This window comes from Salmo salar, chromosome ssa01, assembly GCF_905237065.1.
Source record: "Salmo salar chromosome ssa01, Ssal_v3.1, whole genome shotgun sequence".
Lineage (NCBI taxonomy): Eukaryota > Metazoa > Chordata > Actinopteri > Salmoniformes > Salmonidae > Salmo > Salmo salar.
In genome coordinates this window covers 61,077,387-61,102,260 of record NC_059442.1, presented here as the reverse complement: position 1 = coordinate 61,102,260, position 24,874 = coordinate 61,077,387, and the positions used below count along the sequence as shown (strand labels likewise).

At 43.4% G+C, this 24,874-nt stretch overlaps 1 protein-coding gene across 1 annotated transcript in view; it reads left to right on the top strand.

Annotated features, from left to right (window-relative positions):
• LOC106607022 (ras and Rab interactor 2) overlaps window positions 1–12,508 on the top strand; it is a 39,582-nt gene extending 27,074 nt beyond the window's left edge. The window contains 6 exon segments of the mRNA XM_014203557.2: window positions 3,592–4,118; window positions 4,120–5,116; window positions 8,291–8,599; window positions 9,810–9,941; window positions 10,117–10,280; window positions 10,386–12,508. Coding sequence (XP_014059032.2) covers window positions 3,592–4,118; window positions 4,120–5,116; window positions 8,291–8,599; window positions 9,810–9,941; window positions 10,117–10,280; window positions 10,386–10,856 — 2,600 coding nt within the window. The 3' untranslated portion in view covers window positions 10,857–12,508.
• Window positions 12,509–24,874: the final 12,366 nt, after the last annotated feature.

Here is a 24,874-nt window from a genome sequence, read left to right as displayed (position 1 = left end):
ATCGAGAGCATCCTGATGGGTTGCATCACTGCCTGGTATGGCAACTGCTCGGCCTTTGACCGCAAGGCACTACAGAGGGTAGTGTGTGCGGCCCTGTACATAACCGGGCCAAGCTTCCTGCAATCCCGGACCTCTATACCAGGCGGTGTCAGAGGAAAGACTCCAGCCACCCTAGTCATAGACTGTTCTCTCTGCTACCTCACGGCAAGCGGTACCGGAACACCAAGTCTAGGTCCAAGAGGCTTCTCTACAGCTTCTACCCCCAAGCCATAAGATTCCTGAACAGCCTATCTAATATTAGCTAGTGAATATTTCTGTCAAATCACAGTTATGCCAAGATGGCAAGAACCAGTGTCTGGAATGTGTTTCATGAGACACTTGTTCTCCAACACCTTGCAACTCGCTAGCATTATCCAATAATGTAGCTAGTGTAAACAACTCGCTGTCATCAACAACACCAGGCACTAGATACACGTTCAAACGTGGAGATTGAGTTTGATGTAATCCAGATCCTGGCCATATGATTGAACAACTTTACGGAAGACCATATTCACTAGAATAACTATTTTCCGATCAATATGTGCATTGCACTTGAAGCTACTGCCAAAGAATTTGTTTTGCATGGCCAGATTTGCCAGGTAGGTGGGTTTGCTCCTTTTAAAACCATTCCATTAGTCTTCCTCAGGAGAGGTCTCTGCCTACCCAGGGCATCGGGCCATGCAAAGCAAACGACCCCAGTCTTTTCCCAGAAAACATGGTTCCACCACGTGTTAATAGGCAAAAGGGGGCATGAATTGTTGATATAATTGTAATCTAAAATAACCCCCTTAAATCATGATGCATTCACTTGCCAAACTAAATTTTGGATGTGACTTTATGACCAAAATTATCCTATTTACACTTTGTAGTCAATTTTGACACACATTGTTTCTGACTCATATCGATGCCACACAGGCTGTTTACAACCAGAGAAATCGGTTCTAAGGGGCAGTTGTCCTTTAAGGCCAGAGGAAAGAGTGCCCTTTACTGGCCCTTCAATACCACCTCTCGTCTCCCATCCATCCCTGCTTAACTAAAGATCCTTGCCAGCGTTGGGATGCATCGTGCTATGCTGCTGACTTCTCAAACTTTTATCAATAACAATATTTTCCAGAACACAAGAAATATCAGATTAAATGCCACTGTGCTATTGTTGACAAGGCACAAAAATGGACTGTAAAGTTAACTGATTAACAAAAATGGAAGAGCTGCTTAATGACGAAAACCAGTCAAGCAAAAGAAGTCTGGAGGAGTTGGGTAGGAAAAACTTTGAGTGAGGGGGTGACTGGGGGAGGAGAGAATGCTCTGTTGACAGCCCGCCCCCACGCACTTATTAGCATGTGTGAGTCATAACACAATCCGTGTGTGTGAGACACGACAGCAAGGCTGGACAGAGGCTGCAGTGTGCTCTAAAGTTGTCACACTACTAAAACTACGGTAAACTAAAATCAGAGCTGGTCTTTGTCTTCTGTGAGTACAGTAAGTCAATGTTTGCTCTTACATTGTGATGTGACTTTGGCTGTGTCTGGTACGGCTTTGTGTATTTTATTGTTCTACAGAGTGAGTTTTCTCTGTCTGGTACAGCACTGTTGTATGAGCTCTTCAGTTGGACGTGTCTCGTATAGCAGTAGGTTTAGTTCTGTCATAGAGTATCATTGTTTGGTATATGGCTTTGGTTGCGAAGTTGCTGTCTGTGTACAGTGGTGTCCAGCGCTGTTCTCCGTTAGTCCTTTATGGTTAACGTTATATCGTACTGATTGGAACGTTACTGTGTTGGCATTATGCAGGTATGGCTGTATTTATTTTCAACGCGTATTAATATGTGACGTAGGTAATAGGCATTGGTAACGTGGTATGATAACAGTAGCTTAATTGACTCGATGGTGTAACGTTGATGTGTATTGGCATTGTTGTGCCTACTTTTTCAGTAACTTAGCTGTATCAGTGTTATTATCAGGCTATTGTAGCCTCCGTTTTTAAAATGGATAGTTCAGGATTTATCTACTTCCCCAGTCAGATTAACTTCTCGATACCTTTCCATTTGTATGCATCTGCTCTAGTGGAGATTTTAGCATGTCAATTATTAGGGTGAGGCACATGGGCTACTAACAGTTTACGACACAACATACACTTAGTATTACAGTTTTAGCTACAGTATACATATCTACCTGGCATATTACATCATTTATGCAGCAGCATACAATATATTTAGGACTCACAGGAGGTCCTTCGTGGGCAAATGTTGTCATCAAACTTTGTTATCAAAGTCTGGCGTTCTCTGGATTTATGGTGCTTTCAAGACAACTGGGAACTCGGGGAAAAAACGAGGTCGAATCATAACGTCAGTGATCTTCAGGTCGGAGCTCTGGGAAGAGGCCTGAGTTTCCGACTTACAATTCCCGAGGTGGATGACCATTCAAAACGTATTTTCCCAGTCGGAGCTAGTTTCCCCCCCCCTTGTTTCCAGTTGTCTTGAACGCGGCAGAAGTCATGCTGGATTGACAGCAAGGCCTATGTTGAATGTGTATCCTTTTAAACTTAGAAAAGAGACCCTTAAACTCAGATTTGGACCACACACCCACTCCACTGAATAGCATTTGCAATGCTTTCAGTTAGCCACTGATTCCTTCCAAACCACTCATTGTTGAATTTGGAATTTCGAACTTGTGTAATGTTTATGTCCAATGGATTTTGCGGTGTGTAGGGTCCCCATGAGTGACAGAACACTGAGCCAATCACGGCGCAACTAGAGAACATTACCAGCCCCTACACTCCGTATCTTCTGCTGGCTGCACCACCACCGAAAGCACTTGAGCTAGGCTGAAACACCTGCATTTTGGAGCTACCTTAAGAAAGCAAGAAAGTGACCATGTTTTTAACTCGATGATTAAAAAATTAATTACATTGTTTGCAAGCTGATATGTGACATAAATGCCAAAATAACATAATAAATAATATATTAAATTTTTGTTGTTGCCTGTTTTTCATGTTATTTTGGCATTATGTGTCATCAGTTTGTAAAAAAAAAAGAATAATAATTTAGTTAATAAAGCCTCATACAAACATGGTCTCCTTCATACTGGAGTAGATCAGTGGCGAGCCCCACCTGCCCTGAATGACGGGTCGCCACTGATCTGCTCCAGTATGAAGGAGGTTACAGGTAGTTTCCCGAGCCAATGCTGACTGTTCCTGTAAACTTCGTCATTGCGCTAAAGCATGTTAGCAACTTCCTTCAAACTGAACACAGAGACATTAAAATGGTATCCACAAATTCATCTGATACTGGGGAGGTATATAAAGGGAGCCATTGACAAAATCCTGAACCCTCCCTTAAACGTGTTTAATATTACAGTATCATGTTACCCTTATGTTTTTCTGTTGTGTAATATCAGGCTGACTCTGGCAGTGTTTGACCGGTAATGTTATTGTGAGTTAGGGCAACATAGAAATAATATTGGCATGATGATAATGTAATGTTAGTGTTATGTTACAGTAATGTTGCTGTTGTAGTGTTTGAACCTCTCTCTCTCTCTCTCTCTCTCTCTCCTGCAGGGTTCTGGGACTCTGAGCGGTGCCGCAGGAGGAGTTCTCTCTCCTCGTTGCCCAGGACAACCACCCACGACCAATCACCTAGCCTGAGGCAGAGATCCGTTTACACCCCCCTGGTTACCCGCACCCCGTCCCAGCTGAAGTGTACCCAGTCCAACGGGGCTCTCTGCTTCATCAATCCCCTCTTCCTAAAGGTTCACCACCCAGAGGGTGGCAACCACACCTTTCCCTCCTACACCAGCCACAACAACAACCCCCAGCACCTAAACAATAGCAGTACAGCTACAACTGTACAAGTACAACAACAGCACTGTACCAGCAACCCAGAGCGACTTAAAGACAGCCCTCAACCCCATAGCGACAGCCCTCAGAGTGATAGCCCTGGCAACAGCACCCAGCATCATAACAGCTGTGGCAGCGTGAGCCAGGCTAACAGAGTTTCCCTCCCGCCACCTCCTCGCCCCCCCACCTCCCTGCTGTGCCCCCCGTCGCCCTGCCTCCCCTCAACGCCAGCGCAGCATGCCTGAGAAGATATCCTGGATCAACCCCCCCAAAGAGAAGGAGAGGGTGGGAGAGAGGAAGGGCAGTGGCCTTCTCTCCCGCCTGGGCTCCTCTCTCAGCATCAGCCCTTCCTCATCTTTCCTCTCCTCCTCTTTCCTCTCCTCCTCCCCTCCCAAGAAGCGCAGCATCAGTACCCCCATCTCTATCCCCCTGTCCCTCTCCTCCCCAAGCGACGTCGACTGCCGTCTTGCTCTCGATGACCAGACTATTGAGAATGCCATAGCTCTCAGTCTGGCTAAGCGGTCACTGAGAAACACCACCACCCCCGATGACAACACAGAGGGAAACAGCCCGTCCACTCAAGACCAAGCCCTCTCCTGCCGAGAGGAAGGAGGAGGAAGTGGAAGAAGAGGAAGAGGCGGAAGAGAAGAGGACAGCATCCAGCGCCTGAGCGACATGAGCATTTCCACCGACGACTCCACTGACTCAGTAGACTTCTCCCAGGGCTTCTTCCCCCCACTCGCTGAACCCAGCCCACCCACCACCAATAACCTGGTGCTGCCCCTCACCCACCCCTACAGCAGCATGGAGGAAGATGATGATGATGATGAAGCAGTCTTTGGTGTGAGCATGGAGAACGACCAAGACCAGGACCTGACCATCACCCCTCCCGGGCTGCGCACCAAACGACGAGCCAGTGCCGGGGCCATGGTCATCCAGCAGGCCCTCAGGGGCCACTTCCGTAAGATGAGTGGGGTGTTCAGCTCTCTCCTAACCCCTGAGAAACGGGCCATACGGAGAGTCCTGGAGCTGTCCAGGGATAAGGGCTCGTACTTTGGCTGCCTAGTGCAGGACTACTTGAGCTTCTTGCAGGAGGGAGGGGGCTGCCAGGCCTGGCAGTGCCACGCCTCAGGGCTGGAGCTGCTGCAGACGCTACGCCACTTCATCACCCAGATGAAGAGCTACCTACGGCAGAGTTCTGAGCTGGACCCCCCCATCGAGTCACTCATCCCAGAGGACCAAATTGGTGAGTGGGGAGGGGTGTGTGCAAATTTGTGCGTTTTTACTGTTCTACAACATTTCTGCAACTATTGGACATGATGCTGATTAACCATTGCTAATTTGCTAGACGTCACAGTAAAAATGTACATTGAACTTCAAAGTTGTTCCATTGTCATCTTTGAAATGGGTAATTAGTTGACATTGAGACAACCAAACAGCTAAAGAAAGTATTTAAAAAACGATCAGATCTGGAAATATACGAACTGGACTAGACTGTGTATGCCTATAGACGGGGCGAGAGCAGCTCAGTGCACAAGTCTGTACGCATGTGTGTGTGAGCTGGCCATTGTGGTTAGGATTATATATTTTTTAGCTTTTTTATTTTGACAGAGAGTCAGGCTGAGATGAGTCCTGTGTCAAATCTACACATCAATATATATACACCATTACACGAAAAGCAAAACACAATCTTACAAAAAAACATTCTTCACTAAAAAGGTCCCCAATCAGTCTTTTGAATTGCCCTATAGGCACCAATTCATCTAATTTTAGAGAGCCTTGGACATTATTCCACAAGTAAGTTGCAAAAATCTCCAGGGTTGGCCATCCCTGAGAACGGGTCTGCTATCTCGTACGTCTGTAAGCAACAATGAAGTAATCTCTCCCACTCCTCCAATCACAGATAAAACCTTTATTGCATGCCCCTAAATAGCTCTCCCTCTTTTTCTCTCCCTCTTTTTGTGTTCAACACTCGCATGTGTCTCTGGGTGTGTGAGGAAAGAGCATGGAGAGCGGAGGAGGGGGGGAGAATAAGGACCCTTGTCTCTTAAACCCACACGGCAGGTTTTTTTTCCCTTCATTTGCTTTATTTTCTATGCTCAGTGCCAAGTTGCGCAATATAATGTTCTGAAGCTCTGTTTGTGAGAAGTTTGCGGAAGGGAGACGCTATTGCCCAATTCCAAATGGAATGTTTGCGCTGCATGTGTGCGCCCGTGTGTGTTTGCTGCTCTGTGACGCACATTGAGGCTATATGTCACTGTGGTGGCACGATCAGTGTTGGATGTGGGAATGGATTCACTTCTCCTCTCCAGCTCTGTCTGTCTGCCTGTTTGTCTACTTGCCTGTACATAACAGTACATAACTCAGGTCCACGCGGAAGCTGTGCAGGGAGGATGTTCTGAGTGAGATTAGGGGCGAGGGAGGATGTTTATTGGAAGTGGAAGGGCCCTCTCAGATAGTACAAACTGCATGTTTGTGTGGTTGGAAAGTAGCCTAACTATAAATAAGTGCGTGACCTTGGCTGACGCCAACTCATTCCTAAGTGGGCTTGCTCCTCTGTGTCTCTGTCCCCTCTGTCACACCATACAACTCATCACTTACTGTAGGTGTGACAGGTGTGAAATGGCTAGCTAGTTAGCGGTGCACGCTAGTAGCGTTTCAATTGTTGACATCACTCGCACTGAGACCTTGAAGTAGTTGTTTCTCTTGCTTCACACAGATTTTGTGTAGCAATAGGTAATTATGCTTAAGAGGGTGACTATTGTCAGTGTGCAGAGGGTCCCTGGTTCAAGCCCAGGTTGGGGTGAGGAGAGAGATAGAAGCAATACTGTTTACACACATTGACCTCCGACTAGTGATGGGGGAAAAATCTATATAGTCATATCGGGATATTATTTTTTGACGATATATTGTATAGTTTTGACTATCACAATATTATTTTTACGCCAGTTGGCTGTTCCGAAACTCCAGTATTTTCCTTCATACCTTGTTCTCCATCTTCTTTTTAAATAGGGAGCCGATTCATTTTCAGCACTTTTTTTGACTGATCAAACTTGTTTTCTCATGGCTCTCTTGTCCCTCTGCAGCAGACATATGGTGAGCAATGTGTTTGGAACCTTCAAAATCACAGCATCGAATCGCAATTCATATCATATCGGCACCTAAGTATCGTGATAATATTGTGATGTCCCTGGAAATTCCCAGCCCTACTAATGCCCACACACACTCCCAACATCTAGCATGTCTATAGCCTATAAGCCATACAGTTAGGCCGGTGTAACCACTGCATTAGTAGGCCTACACTACAGGATTACATGCAACCACTCCATGGTTACATGTTATTACATTCCACAGTGCTAATGACCAGAGTTATGAGCAGTACCGGTACAGTAACTGGAGGCACAGTGTTTAAAGACCAAGTCCAGCGAAAGTGGAAAAACATGCATGCAAAAACAAAGGCCACAGGGGATTTTTCTTGCGTGTGTCTGTACATATGTGCTCCCACTGGAAAACTCATGTGCTGAGCCCAACTGCAGGCCTGAGGTCTTGAAATGCTAGCACTGCATTCCAGGGCTTTTAACCACTTTAACAGAACTATAGGATGCCAGACGTGCTCTACCTCTGCATGGAAAAGACAGGGAAGCGACAGAGACAGAGAGAGGCTGACTTCATAAAAGATGACAGGGTAATATCCAAGTTGTGCTTTGAAGTCTGATTGCCAGTGACGTGTCAAGAATGGTTTAATCTGTTTCGGTAGTTATACTGCTTACTGGAAAATATCAGTCTATTTTTTTTTAAACAATGCTTTTGATAATGATACAGTGATGTAACACCTACAAGGAAATGTGTTGCTGATCTTGACTTACGGAACGAGGAAGAAGGACTTGTTGATGCGCACATTCTGAGACTGAGTCATAACTTTTGAGAAGTTTAGATAACAAATGCTTGGGACCAGAGACTCGCCTTTGACAATCTGGCAGATGGGATAGGAAAGAAAGAAAAGTGGGTGTTGAGTGAGTCGAGAGAATTAGGGAACGAGTTGAATATTCAGTGTTGGAGGAAGCTGTGGCTCAGTCTGCAGATGTCTTCAGTATAATCTGCTGAGTTTGCCCCATTCAACTGCACAGTCAGTACGATCTCTCTCTGTGGGGCTTATTCAGCTCTGTGGTTTGGATTCCCTGTCTGCATTTATCCTGTGTGTATTATGATATCATGGCTCCTATTAGCCAGTCTCTGAGTAAGCTTGTAAAGCTGAGGTCTACATAATGTCTTTATGACATGATATGGATTGAATCCCACTCCTACTGCAACCAGGAATCGAGTAAGACTTCTGCAATTCATTAATCATACAGATGGATGGTGCCATTTCAGTATTTGCTGTAAAAATAATAGTCTCTTTCTCCCTCTCTCCTCCATACAGACTATGTCCTAGAAAAAGCCATGCATAAGATAGTCCTGAAGCCCCTGAAAGGTGTGGTGACGGCGGCCCTCCAGGAGTTCCAGGTCCGCAACGGGGCGTGGCAGGTGCTCAAGGAGAACCTCTCATTGGCCAAGGCCCGGCAGCCCCATGAAATGGGCGTGGCCAACGCCTTCCCTCCAGATCCAGTTAACATAGAGAAAATCCGGCACAAGTTCCACACCATGTGTAAACTCTATTCACCTGAGAAGAAGGTGACCATGCTGCTGCGCGTATGTAAACTCATCTATACCATCATGGAGCACAAATCAGGTACGTAGTAACATGCGTATGCATAAACAAGACCAATCACATGTGTGTGTGTGTGTGTGTGTGTGTATATACACACATACAGTGTACACGGAGGGTACAAAACATTAGGAACACCTGCTCTTTCCATGAGTCTGACCAGGTGAAAGCTATGATCCCTTATTGATGTCACTTGTTAAATCCACTTCAAGTCAGTGAAGGGGAGGAGACAGGTTAAAGATGGATTTTCAAGCCTTGAGACATGGATTGTGTATGTGTGCCATTCAGATGGTGAAGTGCCTTTGAACCTGGTATGGTAGTAGGTGCCAGGCACATGGGTTTGAGTGTCAAGAACTGTAACGCTGCTGGGTTTTTACAGCTCAACAGTTTCCCAAATGTGTCAATGGTCCATCACCCAAAGGACATCCAGCCAACTTTACACAACTGTGGGAAGTATTGGAGTCAACATGAACCAGCATCCCTGTGGAACGTTTTCGACACCTTGTATAGTCCATGCCCAACAAATTGAGGCTGTTCTGAGGGCAAAAGGGGGCTGGGTGCAACTCAATATTAGGAAGGTGTTCCTAGTGTTTGTAAACTCAGTGTAGATGCATGCGCATACACACACACCGACTCTCAAATCACATTTTATTGGTCGCATACACAGGTTTAGCAGATGTTATTTCGGGTGTAGCAAAATGCTTGTGATCCTAGCTCCAACAGTGCAGTAGTGTAAAATAATGGATTTAAGAAATATTAGGACGAGCAATGTCAGAGTCCGGAGTATAAATGTGTATATGTGTGTGATATATAGACATTATGGACAGTATTTGGATAGAATATTTAGTATATCTGTAGAATACGTAGGATAGAATAGTGTTTATATATACACAGCAATAGTTGAATAGGATGGCATTGACTAGAATACAGTAAGATGGTATGAAATGAGTAAAACAGTATGTAAACACTATTAAAGTGACCAATGATCCCATGTCTACGTACATAAAGCAGCAGCCTCTAAGGTGCAGGGTTGAGTTATCGGGTGGTTGGCGGCTAGTGAAAGTGACTAAGGGCAGGGTGCTGGGTGGAGGAGGCCGGCTAGTGATGGCTATTTAAGTCTGATGGCCTTGAGATGGAAGCTGTTTTTCTGTCTCTCAGTCCCAGCTTTGATTCACCTGCAAGACCTCACCTTCTTGATGACAGCTAATACCAATGCTGTGTGTGTGTGTCTCAGGTTGTCTGTATGGGGCAGATGACTTCCTGCCCATGCTGACCTATGTGTTGGCCCAGTGTGACATGCCTCAACTAGACAACGAGATCCTCTACATGATGGAGGTTCTGGATCCTTCTCTGCTGCATGGAGAAGGTACAGCACACATCTATCTGCTTTACATGCATTTCCTGGCTTCCTAAACTTTCCCTTTCATTTTATTGTAAATTGTAACGTTCAAATAAACGAAATATCGATTGTCATTGACCGCTGTTGTAGCAGTGTCAGGCTGCAGAGATGTTTGACCCTCCTCTCTCCTGTCTTGTTCCAGGTGGATACTACCTGACCAGTGCGTACGGAGCCATGTCCCTCATTAGGAACTTCCAAGAGGAGCAAGCAGCTCGTGTACTCAGCTCTGAAACATGCAATACACTCCGCCAGTGGCACTGTCGCCGCACCACCCAGCACAGTGCGCCCTCCGTCAATGACTTCCAGGTAATACACACACACACACACACACACACACACACTGGATGCTTAACTCTAAGTCCCTGAATAAATGCATCTGCTAAACAACCGTATCTTTCTAAATTTTCTCAGAACTACCTGCGGGTAGCGATCCAGGAGCTGGACAGCGGTTGCACAGCCAAAACTCTGCAGGTGCAGCCCTATGCCACCACTGAAGAAATCTGCCAGATCTGCGCCTACAAGTTTAAAGTTCCCGACCCTGAGAATTACGCCCTAATCCTGCTCACTGAGGGCTCATGCCAGCAGCTAGCCCCCGACACACACCCCCAGAAGATCAAAGCTGAGCTCCACAGTCGACCCCAGGCCGCACCTTTTCACTTTGTCTTCTGTCGGGTGGCTAACCTCAATGACCTGGCCGCAACCTCGTTTGAACCCCAGTCCAACCTCAATGACATCACACTTACCAAAGAATCTGAGCCCAACCTTAATTGTGTGGCCTTTACCCCTTCTGACCCCCAGCCCAACCTCAACCTGGGTCTCAGTCCCAGTCTCAGCCTCAGTCTACCCCCCAACCAGCACAATGGCAACTCCATATCCATCTGAGACTACAGGGCTGGAGAGTTGAAACCCCCATCTGGACTACCATCATTCTTACTGTACCCCAACAAAACTGGGCTGAACTGTGTGTAACTGGGCTGAGCTAGGCTGAACTGGGCCTAACTGGGTTAAGCTGCATCATGCTGAGCTTAGCCCCCAAAAAACTTCCCCTTTTGGTGATTCTTCGGTCTTGCAGGGAATCCTCACCGTAAAGCTTTGTCTGAGTACACGAGGAAAGGAGAGGAAGAGGGAAGGAAATGCGACAGATGGTTATTTTGCAGCTCTATTTTTGAACTTTTGGGACATGGCACACGAGGAGCACACGTGAGGGGAAAATGCAACTCTCATAAAAGATGGATAAAGGTTTTGAAATAGTCTTGTTACAGACACAGCCAGACAGTTCAATTCCAAAAGTGTCAAAGTGCAGATTCAGGGTCAGTTTTTGGTTTGTCACTCCTAGTGGTGAAGCATAGGATTAAGTAAATGGAAAGCTGATCTCAGATCGGTGGATAGGGTTCACTTTTATCTGCTTTGGTTCCCATCTAGTGATGTACTCGTTCAGTCCATTAACTTTTTCTTCAGACCGAAAATGTTCCTCTTCAGGCAGAAAATAGCCTTCAAGTCTTTACAGAAAATATATCTGGGTGATACTTCTATTATGAATTACTTGTTGCAGTTGCTGGTAAACTGCATTGTGTGTTTTTATGGAATTTCTATATTATAGCATTGCTTTTCTTTGTTAAAGTACAATGTTAGGAGCAGGCATGTCTGCCAGTGATGAAATTATGAACTTAATGTTTTTATGATTATCCAGGAGATATGATACTGTACTTCCCTCATAGCTAATACTTAGTTAATCGAGGTCATCCCTCCTGTAATAATTGGTGTGATCAGAAGATATGTGATTGACTGGCTTGGTCTACGGCACCAGCGTCAAATCGCCGACAAGGTCATGAAATATTGTACTACTGACAAATATTAAAAGTAGGCCCAAGTTGCCTTGTGAAATTTGGTGTGTCGATTCTCAAACTGGTCTGAGACTCTTGACTGGTAAGATTTTTAGCGTTGGGTATGAGAGGGTGCAGATTTAAAAGATGGAAAGAGAAGGGAAAGGAAAAAGAAGAGAAGTAGAACTGACTCATTAATGAAATACAGTCTGTTCTTTAACTTAACACAGATAATGTTAACATTGTATTCTATTATATCAGTACTTTAATGTTTACATTATGAAATGTAAACATGGGCATTGCTGGTGCTGAAAGAGAGACAACAAAAAAAGTGAAATGGGGAAATGTGATTGAGAGAAGTTTGTGAGTAGCCAGAGCATGGTTGTTAAGCAGTAGCATTATTGTTAGAAAAACTATGTAGCTTATGTTAGTTCAAATATATTAAACTATTTGGACTTTTTATAGGTGTTATCCTTTTTTTAATAGACGTGTACTGTAATACAATTGCTACTTTAACAAGATATTTTAGATGATACAAATGTTAGTATTTATATGCATCTGTGCTGGGATTTTTCACATATGGCTTTTTTACATGTCTGTCATATTGCAGTTGTCCCAGATCAACAAGACATGTCCTTATGTTCCTATGCTGTCTGTGCATCATTGAATGATATTATTTTGCACTCAATACATTTTGGTCATGACTAATTACCATCGGTCCGTTGTGTGTGTGAACAGTACACCCTCACGCAGTGGAAACAGTCTGTTTTGTGTGAACTGTAGTTTCTACTCCGACAAGTTTTCAGTAAGACTGATTCAACAGAAAGGTGTAGTTATAATGCTGGCTGGGTCCTTTAGGGTCAGCATCAGTGTCAAGCCAATAGGCTTTGATCCATTTCAAACTATTAGAAAAAAGTAATTTAAAAGGTAGACTGCGATAGGATGTAGATGCATAAACAGCATAGTGGGTCAATTGCCGCAACAACTAAAAGTGTTGACTCGCGATGCTCAACTTCTGTGCTATTTTGGTGCCTGGCTACCACGCTGTGAACAGCTTGACGCAAACCTGTGCACACGTGCAGAAACTATGTTGCTGTGAGAGCAAAGTGTTGCATCTCACTCATCTCTATCTCCGCTGAGTCTATCTTTTTAAGTAATTTCTTTTTTTGATGATTTTCCCCATTCTTTGATTGAAATGAATGACCTCAACCAAATTCATCCCTAAAGTTTGATCTGATCATAAAAATAGAGGATTCTAGTGTCCAAAAGCCAGTTTCACCATTTTGAAGTAGTTAATAACCTGTTGGGGCTCGGGGGCAGTATTGAGACATTTTGAAAAAAATATGTGCCCATTTTTAACTGCCTCCTACACCAACTCAGAAGCTAGGATATGCATATTATTAACACATTCGAATAGAAAACACTCAGAATTTTCTAAAACAGTTTGAATGGTGTCTGTAAGTATAACAAAACTCATATTGCAGGCAAAAACCTGTGAAAAATAGATCAAAAAAAAATGTGAATTTTGTGACTGTACTATTTAGTGTCATTGTTTTATAGATACCATAGTGAGAAAGGATTCATTTCGCAACACCTACGGCTTCCACTAGATGTCAACGATCTTTATAAAGTTGTTTGAAGCGTCTATGATAAACAGAGAGCAAATTAGAATCCAAGGAAGTTGACATGTCATCACTTCATTTTTTTCCGCCTGCGCATAAATCTGAGAAACGTGAGTTTGTCATCATTGTTTATCTAGACATAGGATAGGTTGTGTGAAAATATTACTGATGTTTAATGTTAAAAATGGACCAAAAGATTAATGCTAAACAACATTTGACATGTTTGAACGAACATAAATAGATTATTTACTAGGTTTTTTTAGCTTTTCGGCGTGATTTTACACTCCCCCCACCACGTTTTGTGGGAGCATAATGAACGCTAAGTACTTGGTGTTATTTGGACATACATTTTTTGTAAAGAATCAACAACAAGTGGGACACAATTATGAAGTGGAACGAAATTTATTGGATATTTCAAACTTTTTTAACAAATAAAAAACTGACAAATTGGCCGTGCAAAATTATTCAGCCCCTTTACTTTCAGTGCAGCAAACTCTCTCCAGAAGTTCAGTGAGGATCTCTGAATGATCCAATGTTGACCTAAATGACTAATGACGATAAATAGAATCCACCTGTGTGTAATCAAGTCTCCGTATAAATGCACCTGCTCTGTGATAGTCTCAGAGGTCCGTTAAAATATGCAGAGAGCATCATGAAGAACAAGGAACACACCAGGCAGGTCCGAGATACTGTTGTGGAGAAGTTTAAAGTCGGATTTGGATACAAAAAGATTTCCCAAGCTTTAAACATCCCAAGGAGCACTGTGCAAGCGATAATATTGAAATGGAAGGAGTATCAGACCACTGCAAATCTACGAAGACCTGGCCGTCCCTCTAAACTTTCAGCTCATACAAGGAGAAGACTGATCAGAGATGCAGCCAAGAGGCCCATGATCACTCTGGATGAACTGCAGAGATCTACAGCTGAGGTGGGAGACTCTGTCCATAGGACCTTTATGGAAGAGTGGCAAGAAGAAAGCCATTTCTTAAAGATATCCATAAAAAGTGTCGTTTAAAGTTTGCCACTAGCCACCTGGGATACACACCAAACATGTGGAAGAAGGTGCTCTGGTCAGATGAAACCAAAATCGAACTTTTTGGCAACAATGCAAAACGTTATGTTTGGCGTAAAAGCAACACAGCTCATCACCCTGAACCCACCATCCCCACTGTCAAACATGGTGGTGGCAGCATCATGGTTTGGGCCTGCTTTTCTTCAGCAGGGGCAGGGAAGATGGTTAAAATTGATGGGAAGATGGATGGAGCCAAATACAGGACCATTCTGGAAGAAAACCTGATGGAGTCTGCAAAAGACCTGAGACTGGGACGGAGATTTGTCTTCCAACAAAATCTACAATGGAATGGTTCACAAATAAACATATCCAGGTGTTAGAATGGCCAAGTCAAAGTCCAGACCTGAATCCAATCGAGAATCTGTGGAAAGAACTGAAAACTGCTGTTCACAAACGCTCTCCATCCAACCTCACTGAGCTCGAGCTGTTTTGCAAGGAGGAATGGGCAAAAATTTCAGTCTCTCGATGTGCAAAACTGATAGAGACATACCCCAAGCGACTTACAGCTGTAATCGCAGCAAAAGGTGGTGCTACAAAGTATTAACTTAAGGGGGCTGAATAATTTTGCACGGCCAATTTTTCAGTTTATTTGTTAAAAAAGTTTGAAATATCCAATAAATTTCGTTCCACTTCATAATTGTGTCCCACTTGTTGTTGATTCTTCACAAACAATTACAGTTTTATATCTTTATGTTTGAAGCCTGAAATGTGGCAAAAGGTCAAAGTTCAAGGGGGCCGAATACTTTCGCAAGGCACTGTGTGTGTGTGTGTATATATATATATATATATATATATATATATATATATATATATATATATACTACTCAAAAAAATAAAGGGAACACTTAAACAACACAATGTAACTCCAAGTCAATCACACTTCTGTGAAATATAACTGTCCACTTAGGAAGCAGCACTGATTGACAATAAATTTCACATGCTGTTGTGCAAATGGAATAGACAACAGGTGAAAATTATAGGCAAGTAGCAAGACACCCCCAATAAAGGAGTGGTTCTGCAGGTGGTGACCACAGACCACTTCTCAGTTCCTATGCTTCCTGGCTGATGTTTTGGTCACTTTTGAATGCTAGTGGTGCTTTCACTCTAGTGGTAGCATGAGACGGAGTCTACAACCCACACAAATGGCTCAGGTAGTGCAGCTCATCCAGGATGGCACATCAATGCGAGCTGTGGCAAGAAGGTTTGCTGTGTCTGTCAGCGTAGTGTCCAGAGCATGGAGGCGCTACCAGGAGACAGGCCAGTACATCAGGAGACATGGAGGAGGCCGTAGGAGGGCAACAACCCAGCAGCAGGACCGCTACCTCCGCCTTTGTGCAAGGAGGAGCAGGAGGAGCACTGCCAGAGCCCTGCAAAATGACCTCCAGCAGGCCACAAATGTGCATGTGTCTGCTCAAACGGTCAGAAACAGACTCAATGAGGGTGGTATTAGGGCCCGACGTCCACAGGTGGGGGTTGTGCTTACAGCCCAACACCGTGCAGGACGTTTGGCATTTGCCAGAGAACACCAAGATTGGCAAATTCGCCACTGGCGCCCTGTGCTCTTCACAGATGAAAGCAGGTTCACACTGAGCACGTGACAGACGTGACAGTCTGGAGACGCCGTGGAGAACGTTCTGCTGCCTGCAACATCCTCCAGCATGACCGGTTTGGCGGTGGGTCCGTCATGGTGTGGGGTGGCATTTCTTTGGGGGGCCGCACAGCCCTCCATGTGCTCGCCAGAGGTAGCCTGACTGCCATTAGGTACCGAGATGAGATCCTCAGACCCCTTGTGAGACCATATGCTGGTGCGGTTGGCCCTGGGTTCCTCCTAATTCAAGACAATGCTAGACCTCATGTGGCTGGAGTGTGTCAGCAGTTCCTGCAAGAGGAAGGCATTGATGCTATTGACTGGCCCGCCCGTTCCCCAGACCTGAATCCAATTGAGCACATCTGGGACATCATGTCTCGCTCCATCCACCAATGCCACGTTGCACCACAGACTGTCCAGGAGTTGGCGGATGCTTTAGTCCAGGTCTGGGAGGAGATCCCTCAGGAGACCATCCGCCACCTCATCAGGAGCATGCCCAGGCGTTGTAGGGAGGTCATACAGGCACGTGGAGGCCACACACACTACTGAGCCTCATTTTGACTTGTTTTAAGGACATTACATCAAAGTTGGATCAGCCTGTAGTGTGGTTTTCCACTTTAAGACCTCCATGGGTTGATAAATTGGATTTCCATTGATTTATTTTTGTGTGATTTTGTTGTCAGCACATTCAACTATGTAAAGAAAAAAGTATTTAATAAGATTATTTAATTCATTCAGATCTAGGATGTGTTATTTTAGTGTTCCCTTTTTTTTGAGCAGTATATATATATATATATATACACACACACACACTCAGCAAAAAAAAAAACTTCCTCTCACTGTCAACTGCATTTATTTTCAGCAAACTTTACATGTGTAAACATTTGTATGAACATAAGATTCAACAACTGAGACATAAACTGAACAAGTTCCACAGACATGTGGAATAATGTGTCCCTGAACAAAGATGGGGTCAAAATTAAAAATAACAGTCAGTATCTGGTGTGGCCACCAGCTGCATTAAGTACTGCAGTGCAGATTTGCCAGTTCTTACTGTGAGATGTTACCCCACACTTCCACCAAGGCATCTGCAAGTTCCCGGACATTTCTGGGGGGGAATGGCCCTGGCCCTCACCCTCCGATCCAACAGGTCGCAGACGTGCTCAATGGGATTGAGATTCGGGCTCTTCGCTGGCCATGGCAGAACACTGACATTCCTGTCTTGCAGGAAATCACGCACAGAACGAGCAGTATGGCTGGTGGCATTGTCATGCTGGAGGGTCATGTCAGGATGAGCCTGCAGGAAGGGTACCACATGAGGGAGGAGGATGTCTTCCCTGTAACACACAGTGTTGAGATTGCCAATGACAACAAGCTCAGTCCGATGATGCTGTGACACACCGCCCCAGACCATGACGGACCCTCCACCTCCAAATCGATCCTGCTCCAGAGTACAGGCCTCGGTGTAACGCTCATTCCTTCGACGATAAACGCGAATCCGACCATCACCCCTGGTGAGATAAAACTTCGACTTGTCAGTGAAGAGCACTTTTTGCCAGTCCTGTCTGGTCCAGCGACGGTGGGTTTGTGCCCATAGGCGATGTTGTTGCTGGTGATGTCTGGTGAGGACCTGCCTTATAACATGCCTTCAAGCCCTCAGTCCAGCCTCTCTCAGCCTATTGCGGACAGACTGAGCACTGATGTGCATTCCGGGTGTAACTCGGGCAGTTGCTGTTGCCATCCTGTACCTGTCCCGCATGTGTGATGTTCGAATGTACCGATCCTGTGCAGGTGTTACACGTGGTCTGCTGCTGCGAGGATGATCGGCTGTCTGTCCTCTCTCCCTGTAGCGCTGTCTTAGGCGTCTCACTGTACGGAAATTGCAATTTATTGCTCTGGCCACATCTGCAGTCCTCATGCCTCCTTGCAGCATGCCTAAAGCACGTTCACGCAGATGAGCAGGGACCCCTGGGCATCTTTCTTTTGGTGTTTGTAGAAAGGCCTCTTTTTAGTGTCCTTAGTTTTCATAACTGTGACTTCAATTGCCTACCGTCTATAAGCTGTTCCATAGGTGCATGTTCATTAACTTCTCTAGGGTAGGGGGCAGTATTTTGACGTCTGGATGAAAGGTGTGCCCGTAGTAAACTGCCTGCTACTCAGGCTCAGAAGGTAGGGTATGCATGGTATTAGTAGATTTTGATAGAAAACACTCTGAAGTTTCTGAAACTGTTTGAATGATGTCTGTGAGTATAACAGAACTCATATGGCAGGCAAAAACCTGAGAAACATCCTACCTGGAAGTGTGGAAATCTGAGGTTTGTTGTTTTTCAAGTGATTGCCTATACAGTATACAGTGACTTAGGGTTCATTTTGCACTTCCTAAGGCTTCCACTAGATGTCAACAGTCTTTAGAACATTGGTTCATGCTTCTACTGTGAATAGGGAGAGAATAAGAGCTCCTGGAAGTAGATGAGTGAGAAAATGACATGAGCTCAGTGGCGCACACTCACGAGGGAGTTAGCTGTGTTCCTTTTCTTTTTTGAAGACATTGGAATTGTCCGGTTGGAATATTACTGAAGATTTATGATAAAAAAAACATCCTAAAGATTGATGCTATACGTCGTTTGACATGTTTCTACGAACATAAATATAACTTTTTTTGACTTTTCGTCGTGACATTTTGTGCGCTTTTCCTGCATTTGGAGTAGTGGACTAAACGCGCAAACAAAAAGGAGGTATTTGGACTTATATATCGACTTTATCGAAACAAATAAACATTTATTGGGGAACTGGGATTCCTGGGAGTGCATTCCGACAAAGATCATCAAAGGTAAGTGAATATTTATATTATTTCTGAGTTTTGTTGACTCCACAAAATGGCGGGTTTGGTTTCGTGTCTGAATGCTGTACTCAGATTATTGCAAAGTGTGCTTTCCCTGTAAAGTTTTTTTGAAATCTGACACAGCGGTTGCATTAAGGAGAAGTATATCTATAATTCTTTGAATAACAGTTTAATATTTTATCAACGTTTATGATGAGTATTTCTGTAAATTGATGTGCTCATTCACCGGAAGTTTTGGGAGGCAAAACATTTCTGAACATTTCACGCCAATGTAAAATGGGGTTGTTGGATATAAATATGAACTTTATCGAGCAAAACATACATGTATTGTGTAACATGAAGTCCTATGAGTGCCATCTGATGAAGATCATCAAAGGTTAGTGATTAATTTTAGCTGTATTTCTGGTTTTTGTGACGCCTCTCCTTGCTTGGAAAATGGCTGTATGGTTTTTCTTGTTTAGGTGCTGTCCTAACATAATCTAATGTTATGCTTTCGCCGTAAAGCCTTTTTGAAATCGGACAATGTGGTTGGATTAACGAGAAGTGTATCTTTAAAATGGGATATAATAGTTGTATGTTTGAGAAATTTGAATTATGAGATTTTTGTTGTTTTGAATTTGCCGCCGTGCTATTTCACTGGATGTTGAATAGATTGGGTGGGACGCTAGCGTCCCACATACCCCAGAGAGGTTAATTGTTTATGGTTCATTGAACAAGCATGGGAAACAGTGTTTAAACCCTTTACAATGAAGATCTGTGAAGTTATTTGAATTTTTATGAATTATCTTTGAAAGACAGGGTCCTGAAAAAGGGACGTTTATATAGGTTAAGGAAGGATCACAAAATTCCATCCAGGTCACCAGGAAGGATCAGCCAATGAATTATACTTCAAAACAAACATTCCAGGTAGCAGTAAATCAACAACCTTTTGCTTTTATACTTGTTCAAACAACACTCGAGGTGGCAGTGTGCACCGTTTCAGTTTGTTTGCCAACTCCGAAGTAGTAGAATAAGATAATTGACTACTTGAAAATAGAGATGGACTCAATGGCGCTACAGATAGAACAAGGAGTCCGATGTTTCACCAGATGTATAAATCTGAAGCATCCGGTTGGAATTCCCACATCTCACCAAATATGGTGAAGAGAGGAAGCCCAGTGGGAGCATATGGAGCGAGATGGAATTATGCCATATGGAGCGAGATGGAATTAGGCCGACATTCTGTTGATTTTCAAATCCTATTCAAAGTCAAAAGGGCATGAGATGGCGTGCAAGCAAGATTATTCATTAACCAGTGCCGGTTCCTCAGAGGAGGAAGGGGAGGACCAGGGGAGGAAACATTAAAGTTATGCTTTTTAGATAAAACTATACAAAATATATTAAAATGGCACCAATTGATAAAACTATTTTGCAATGAAGATACACAGTATTCTCCGCAGCACTCTGTAGGGTAGCATCATGGTGTGGCTGGAGGACAGCTAGCTTCTGTCCTCTGGGTACATTGACTTCAATACAAAACCTAGGAGGCTCATGGTTCTCACCCCACTTCCATAGACTTACATAGGTTGGAGGACGTCCTTTGGAAGTTATTACTATCAGAGCTCTTGTGGCTCTGATAGTAATCAGAGCTCTATCTATCAAAGCTACATCTATATTTTGTAGTGTGTGTGTGTGTGTGAGAGAGAGACTCTTAGAAATGTCCTTGTTTTTTAAAGAAAATGACTTTTGTCCATTTTAAAATAACATCAAATTGATCAGAAATAGTGTAGACATTGTTCATGTTGTAAATGACTATTGTAGCTGGAAATGGCTGAATATTATTATTTTTTATCTACATAGGCATACAGAGGCCCATTATCAGCAACCATCACTCCTGTGTTCCAATGGCACGTTGTGTTAGCTAAACCAAGTTTATCATTTTAAAAGGCTAATTGATCATTAGAAAACCCTTTTGCAATTATGTTAGCACAGCTGAAAACTGTTCTGATTAATGAAACAATAAAACTGGCCATCTTTAGACTAGTTGAGTATCTGGAGCATCAGCATTTGTGGGTTTGATTACAGGCTCAAAATGTCCAGAAACAAATAACTTTCTTCTGAAACTCATCAGTCTTTTCTTGTTCTCAGAAATGAAGGCTATTCCATGCGAGAAATTGCCAAGAAACTGAAGATCTCGTACAACGCTGTGTACTAGACCCTTCACAGAACAGCGCAAACTGGCTCTAACCAAAATAGAAAGATGAGTGGGAGGCCCCGATGCACAACTGAGCAAGAGGACAAATACATTAGTGTCTAGTTTGAGAAACAGATGCCTCACAAGTTCTCAACTGGCAGCTTCATTAAATAGTACCTGCAAAACACCAGTCTCAACGTCAACAGTGAAGAGGCGACTCTGGGATGCTGGCCTTCTAGGCAGAGTTCCTTTGACCAGTGTCTATGTTCTTTTGCCCATCTTAATCTTTTATTTTTATTGGCCAGTCTGAGATATGGCTTTTTCTTTGCCACTTTGCCTAGAGCATAGAAGTTATTTAGCTTGTCTGGTACGCTCGTGTCACTGGGCAGCTGGTTGCACATTTAACATGCCGATTAGAAATGAGGTAAAACCGATTTTAAGTTACCCTGCATTAAAGTCCCCGGCCACTAGGAGCGCCGCCTCTGGATGAGCGTTTTCCTGTTTGCTTATGGCGGAGTACAGCTCATTGAGTGGAGTTTAAGTGCCAGCTTCGATCTGTGGTGGTACGTAGACAGCTGTGAAAAATACAGATAAACTCTCTAGGTAGATAGTGTGGTCTACAGCTTATCATGAGATACTCTACCTCAGGTGAGCATAACCCTGAGACTTCCTTAGATATCGTGTACCAGCTATTGTTTACAAATATGCATAGGCCTCCGCCCCGTGTCTTACCAGAGGCTGCTGTTCTGTCCTGCCGATAGTGTATAACCCGCCAGCGGCATGTTCTTAATGTCGTCATTCAGCCACGACTCTGAAACATAAGATATTAGTTTTTAATGTCGCGTTGGTAGGGTATACTTGCTTTCAGTTCGTCCCATTTATTTTCTGCCGATTGACCGTTAGATAGCAGAACGGAAGGCAAAGGCAGATTAGCCACTTGTCGCCTGATCCTCACAAGGCATCCTGATCTTGTTCTGCTACACCTACATTTTCTTTTCCAGCGAATCACGGGGATCTGGGCCTGCTTGGGTGTCCGTAGTATATCCCTCGCATCTGACTCATTGAAGAACTCCTTGTCCAATTTGAGGTGAGTAATCCCAGTTCTGATGTCCAGAAGCTCTTTTCTAAAATAGCATGGTTGGTTAAGAGACGATAAGACGGCAGCCCTACCGATTTTTTTACTTTTTTTTTTTAACAGAAGCAAACGGAACGCAACTGGGATAAACATACTTGAACTTGTCCAATAGAAACTCTTGTTTGCAACTGTTGGCCTAATGATTACAACCTACACTACGTGCACAATTATTGGGCAAGTGAGTATTCTGATCTTATCATTATTTCTATTCACATTTTTGAACTCCAAACCATATAAACTTGAATGCTTATTGGATTGAATCATTTTCAGGTGATATGTATTTGTGAAATGAGGGAGGGGTGGCGAAAGTGAATAACACCTTATATCAAGGTGTGCATAATTATTAGGCAGCCTCATTACCTCAGGTAAAATGGGCCAAAAAAGAAATTTAACTGACACTGAAAAGCCAAAAATGTAAAATGCCTTTCAGACGGATGCAACACTCTTTAAATAGCTAAACTATTGAGGTGTGACCACCGGACATTCAAACATTTTGTTTTGCGAATAGTCAACTGGGGCGCAAAAAAACGCATGGGGAAGAAAAGGCGCAAAAGACTTGAGAAGAATTAAACATCAAACTACCAGGAACCCATAATCCTCCAGTGCCACCGTATTCCAGAACTGCAACCTACCTGGAGTGTTCAGAAGTACAAGGTGTCAATTGCTCAGAGACATGGCCAAGGTCAAGAAGACTGAAACAAGACCACCACTGAATAAGATTCACAAGTTGAAGCGTCAAGATTGGGCAAAGAAATACCTGAAGACAGAAGGTTTTATGGACAGATGAAATGAAAGTGACTCTTGATGGACCAAATGGATGGGCCCATGGCTGGATCAGTAATGGACACAGGGCAACACTTTGAGTCAGGTGCCAGCAAGGTGAAGGTACTGGTATGGGCTGCTATCATTGAGGATGAGGTAGTTGGACCTTTTCGGGTTGAAGATGGACTGAAACTCAACTCCCAAACCAACTGCCAGTTTCTGGAAGATTCTTTCGTCAAACAGTGGTACAGGAAGAAGTCCTCAGCATTCTAGAAGGCCATGATCTTTATGCAGGACAATGCTCCATCACATGCATCCAAGTACTCCACTGCTTGGCTAGCCAGCAAGGGCCTCAAAGATGCCTGAATAATGACCTGGCCCCCTTCCTCACCTGACTTAAATCCTATTGAGAACTTGTGGGCCCTTCTCAAACGTGAGATTTACAGTGATGGAAGACAATACACCTTTTTGAACAGCATTTGGGAGGCTGTGGTTGCTGCTTCAGCAAAAATTGATTGTGAACAGATCAAGAAACTGACAGACTCCATGGATGGAAGGCTCATGGCAGTTATTGAAAATAAGGGTGGCTATATTGGTCACTGAATATTTTTGAAAGGCCAAAAATGTTATATAATTGTCATTTTGTGTTACTTATCTGTTACACTTACTCTAAAAATTGAGAAGAAACAAGTGAGTTGAGAAATGATTTTTGTAATTTAGTTGCCTAATAATTGTGCACACTAATAGTTGCCTAATAATTGTGCACACCATATATTTCCCTGAAAACACAAAACTCACTTTTCCTTTGTTAAACATTCAGGTTTGAGGTTCAATAACATTTTGGATGGACTGAGAGCATTGTGTTTGTTCAACAATAAAATTAATCCCGAGGAATACAATTTGCCTAATAATTGTGCACGCAGTGTAGATCATCTAGATGCAGGAAATAATGTGCAAGGCGGTAATGAATGTGTGATTGTCACCTTGATTACTCTAATTTCTCTCGACCTGTGCGCCTACGTTGTAAACTTTCATGCGTGGCCTTTGTTGTAGCAACCTCATGATGGGTATAGGGAAAATTTGAGTATCATGTAGTAGACTAAACCTATAAATGTTACATTGAGCTGTGTGAATGGAATATGAATGAGTCATCCAAAATGCTGTAATAGAAATAAGGCCATACGCTTAAAAAAAAGTCCTCCCTCTTAACTTCTATGGGCTACGTGGGACGCTAGCATCCCACCTGCAGGACACAGCCAGTGAAATATCAGGGCGGCAAATTCAAAACAACAAAATGTCATAATTCAACTTTCTCAAACATACAACTATTTTACACCATTTTAAAGATACACTTCTCCTTGATGTAACCACATTGTCCGATTTCAAAAAGGCTTTACAGCGAAAGCAACACATTAGATTATGTCAGGAGAGTACATAGACAAAAATAATCACACAGCCATTTTCCAAGCAAGGACATGTCAATAAAACCCAAAACACAGCTAAATGAAGCACTAACCTTTCACAATCTTCATCAGATGACACTCCTAGGACATTATGTTTCACAATACATGTATGTTTTGTTCAATAAAGTTCATATTTATATCCAAAAACAGCATTTTACATTGGCGCATGATGTTCAGAAAATGTATTCCCACCAAAACCCCCGATGAATGTGCACATCAATTTACAAAAATACTCATCATAAACGTTGACCAAATATATAACAATTATTTAAAGAATTATAGACTACTCCTGGATGCAACCTCTGTGTCAGATTTTAAAATGGCTTTACGGAGAAAGCACATTTTTCAATATTCTGAGTACATAGCTCGCCATCACAGCAAGCTATACAGACACCCGCCAAGTTCGGGGCAATGTAAACT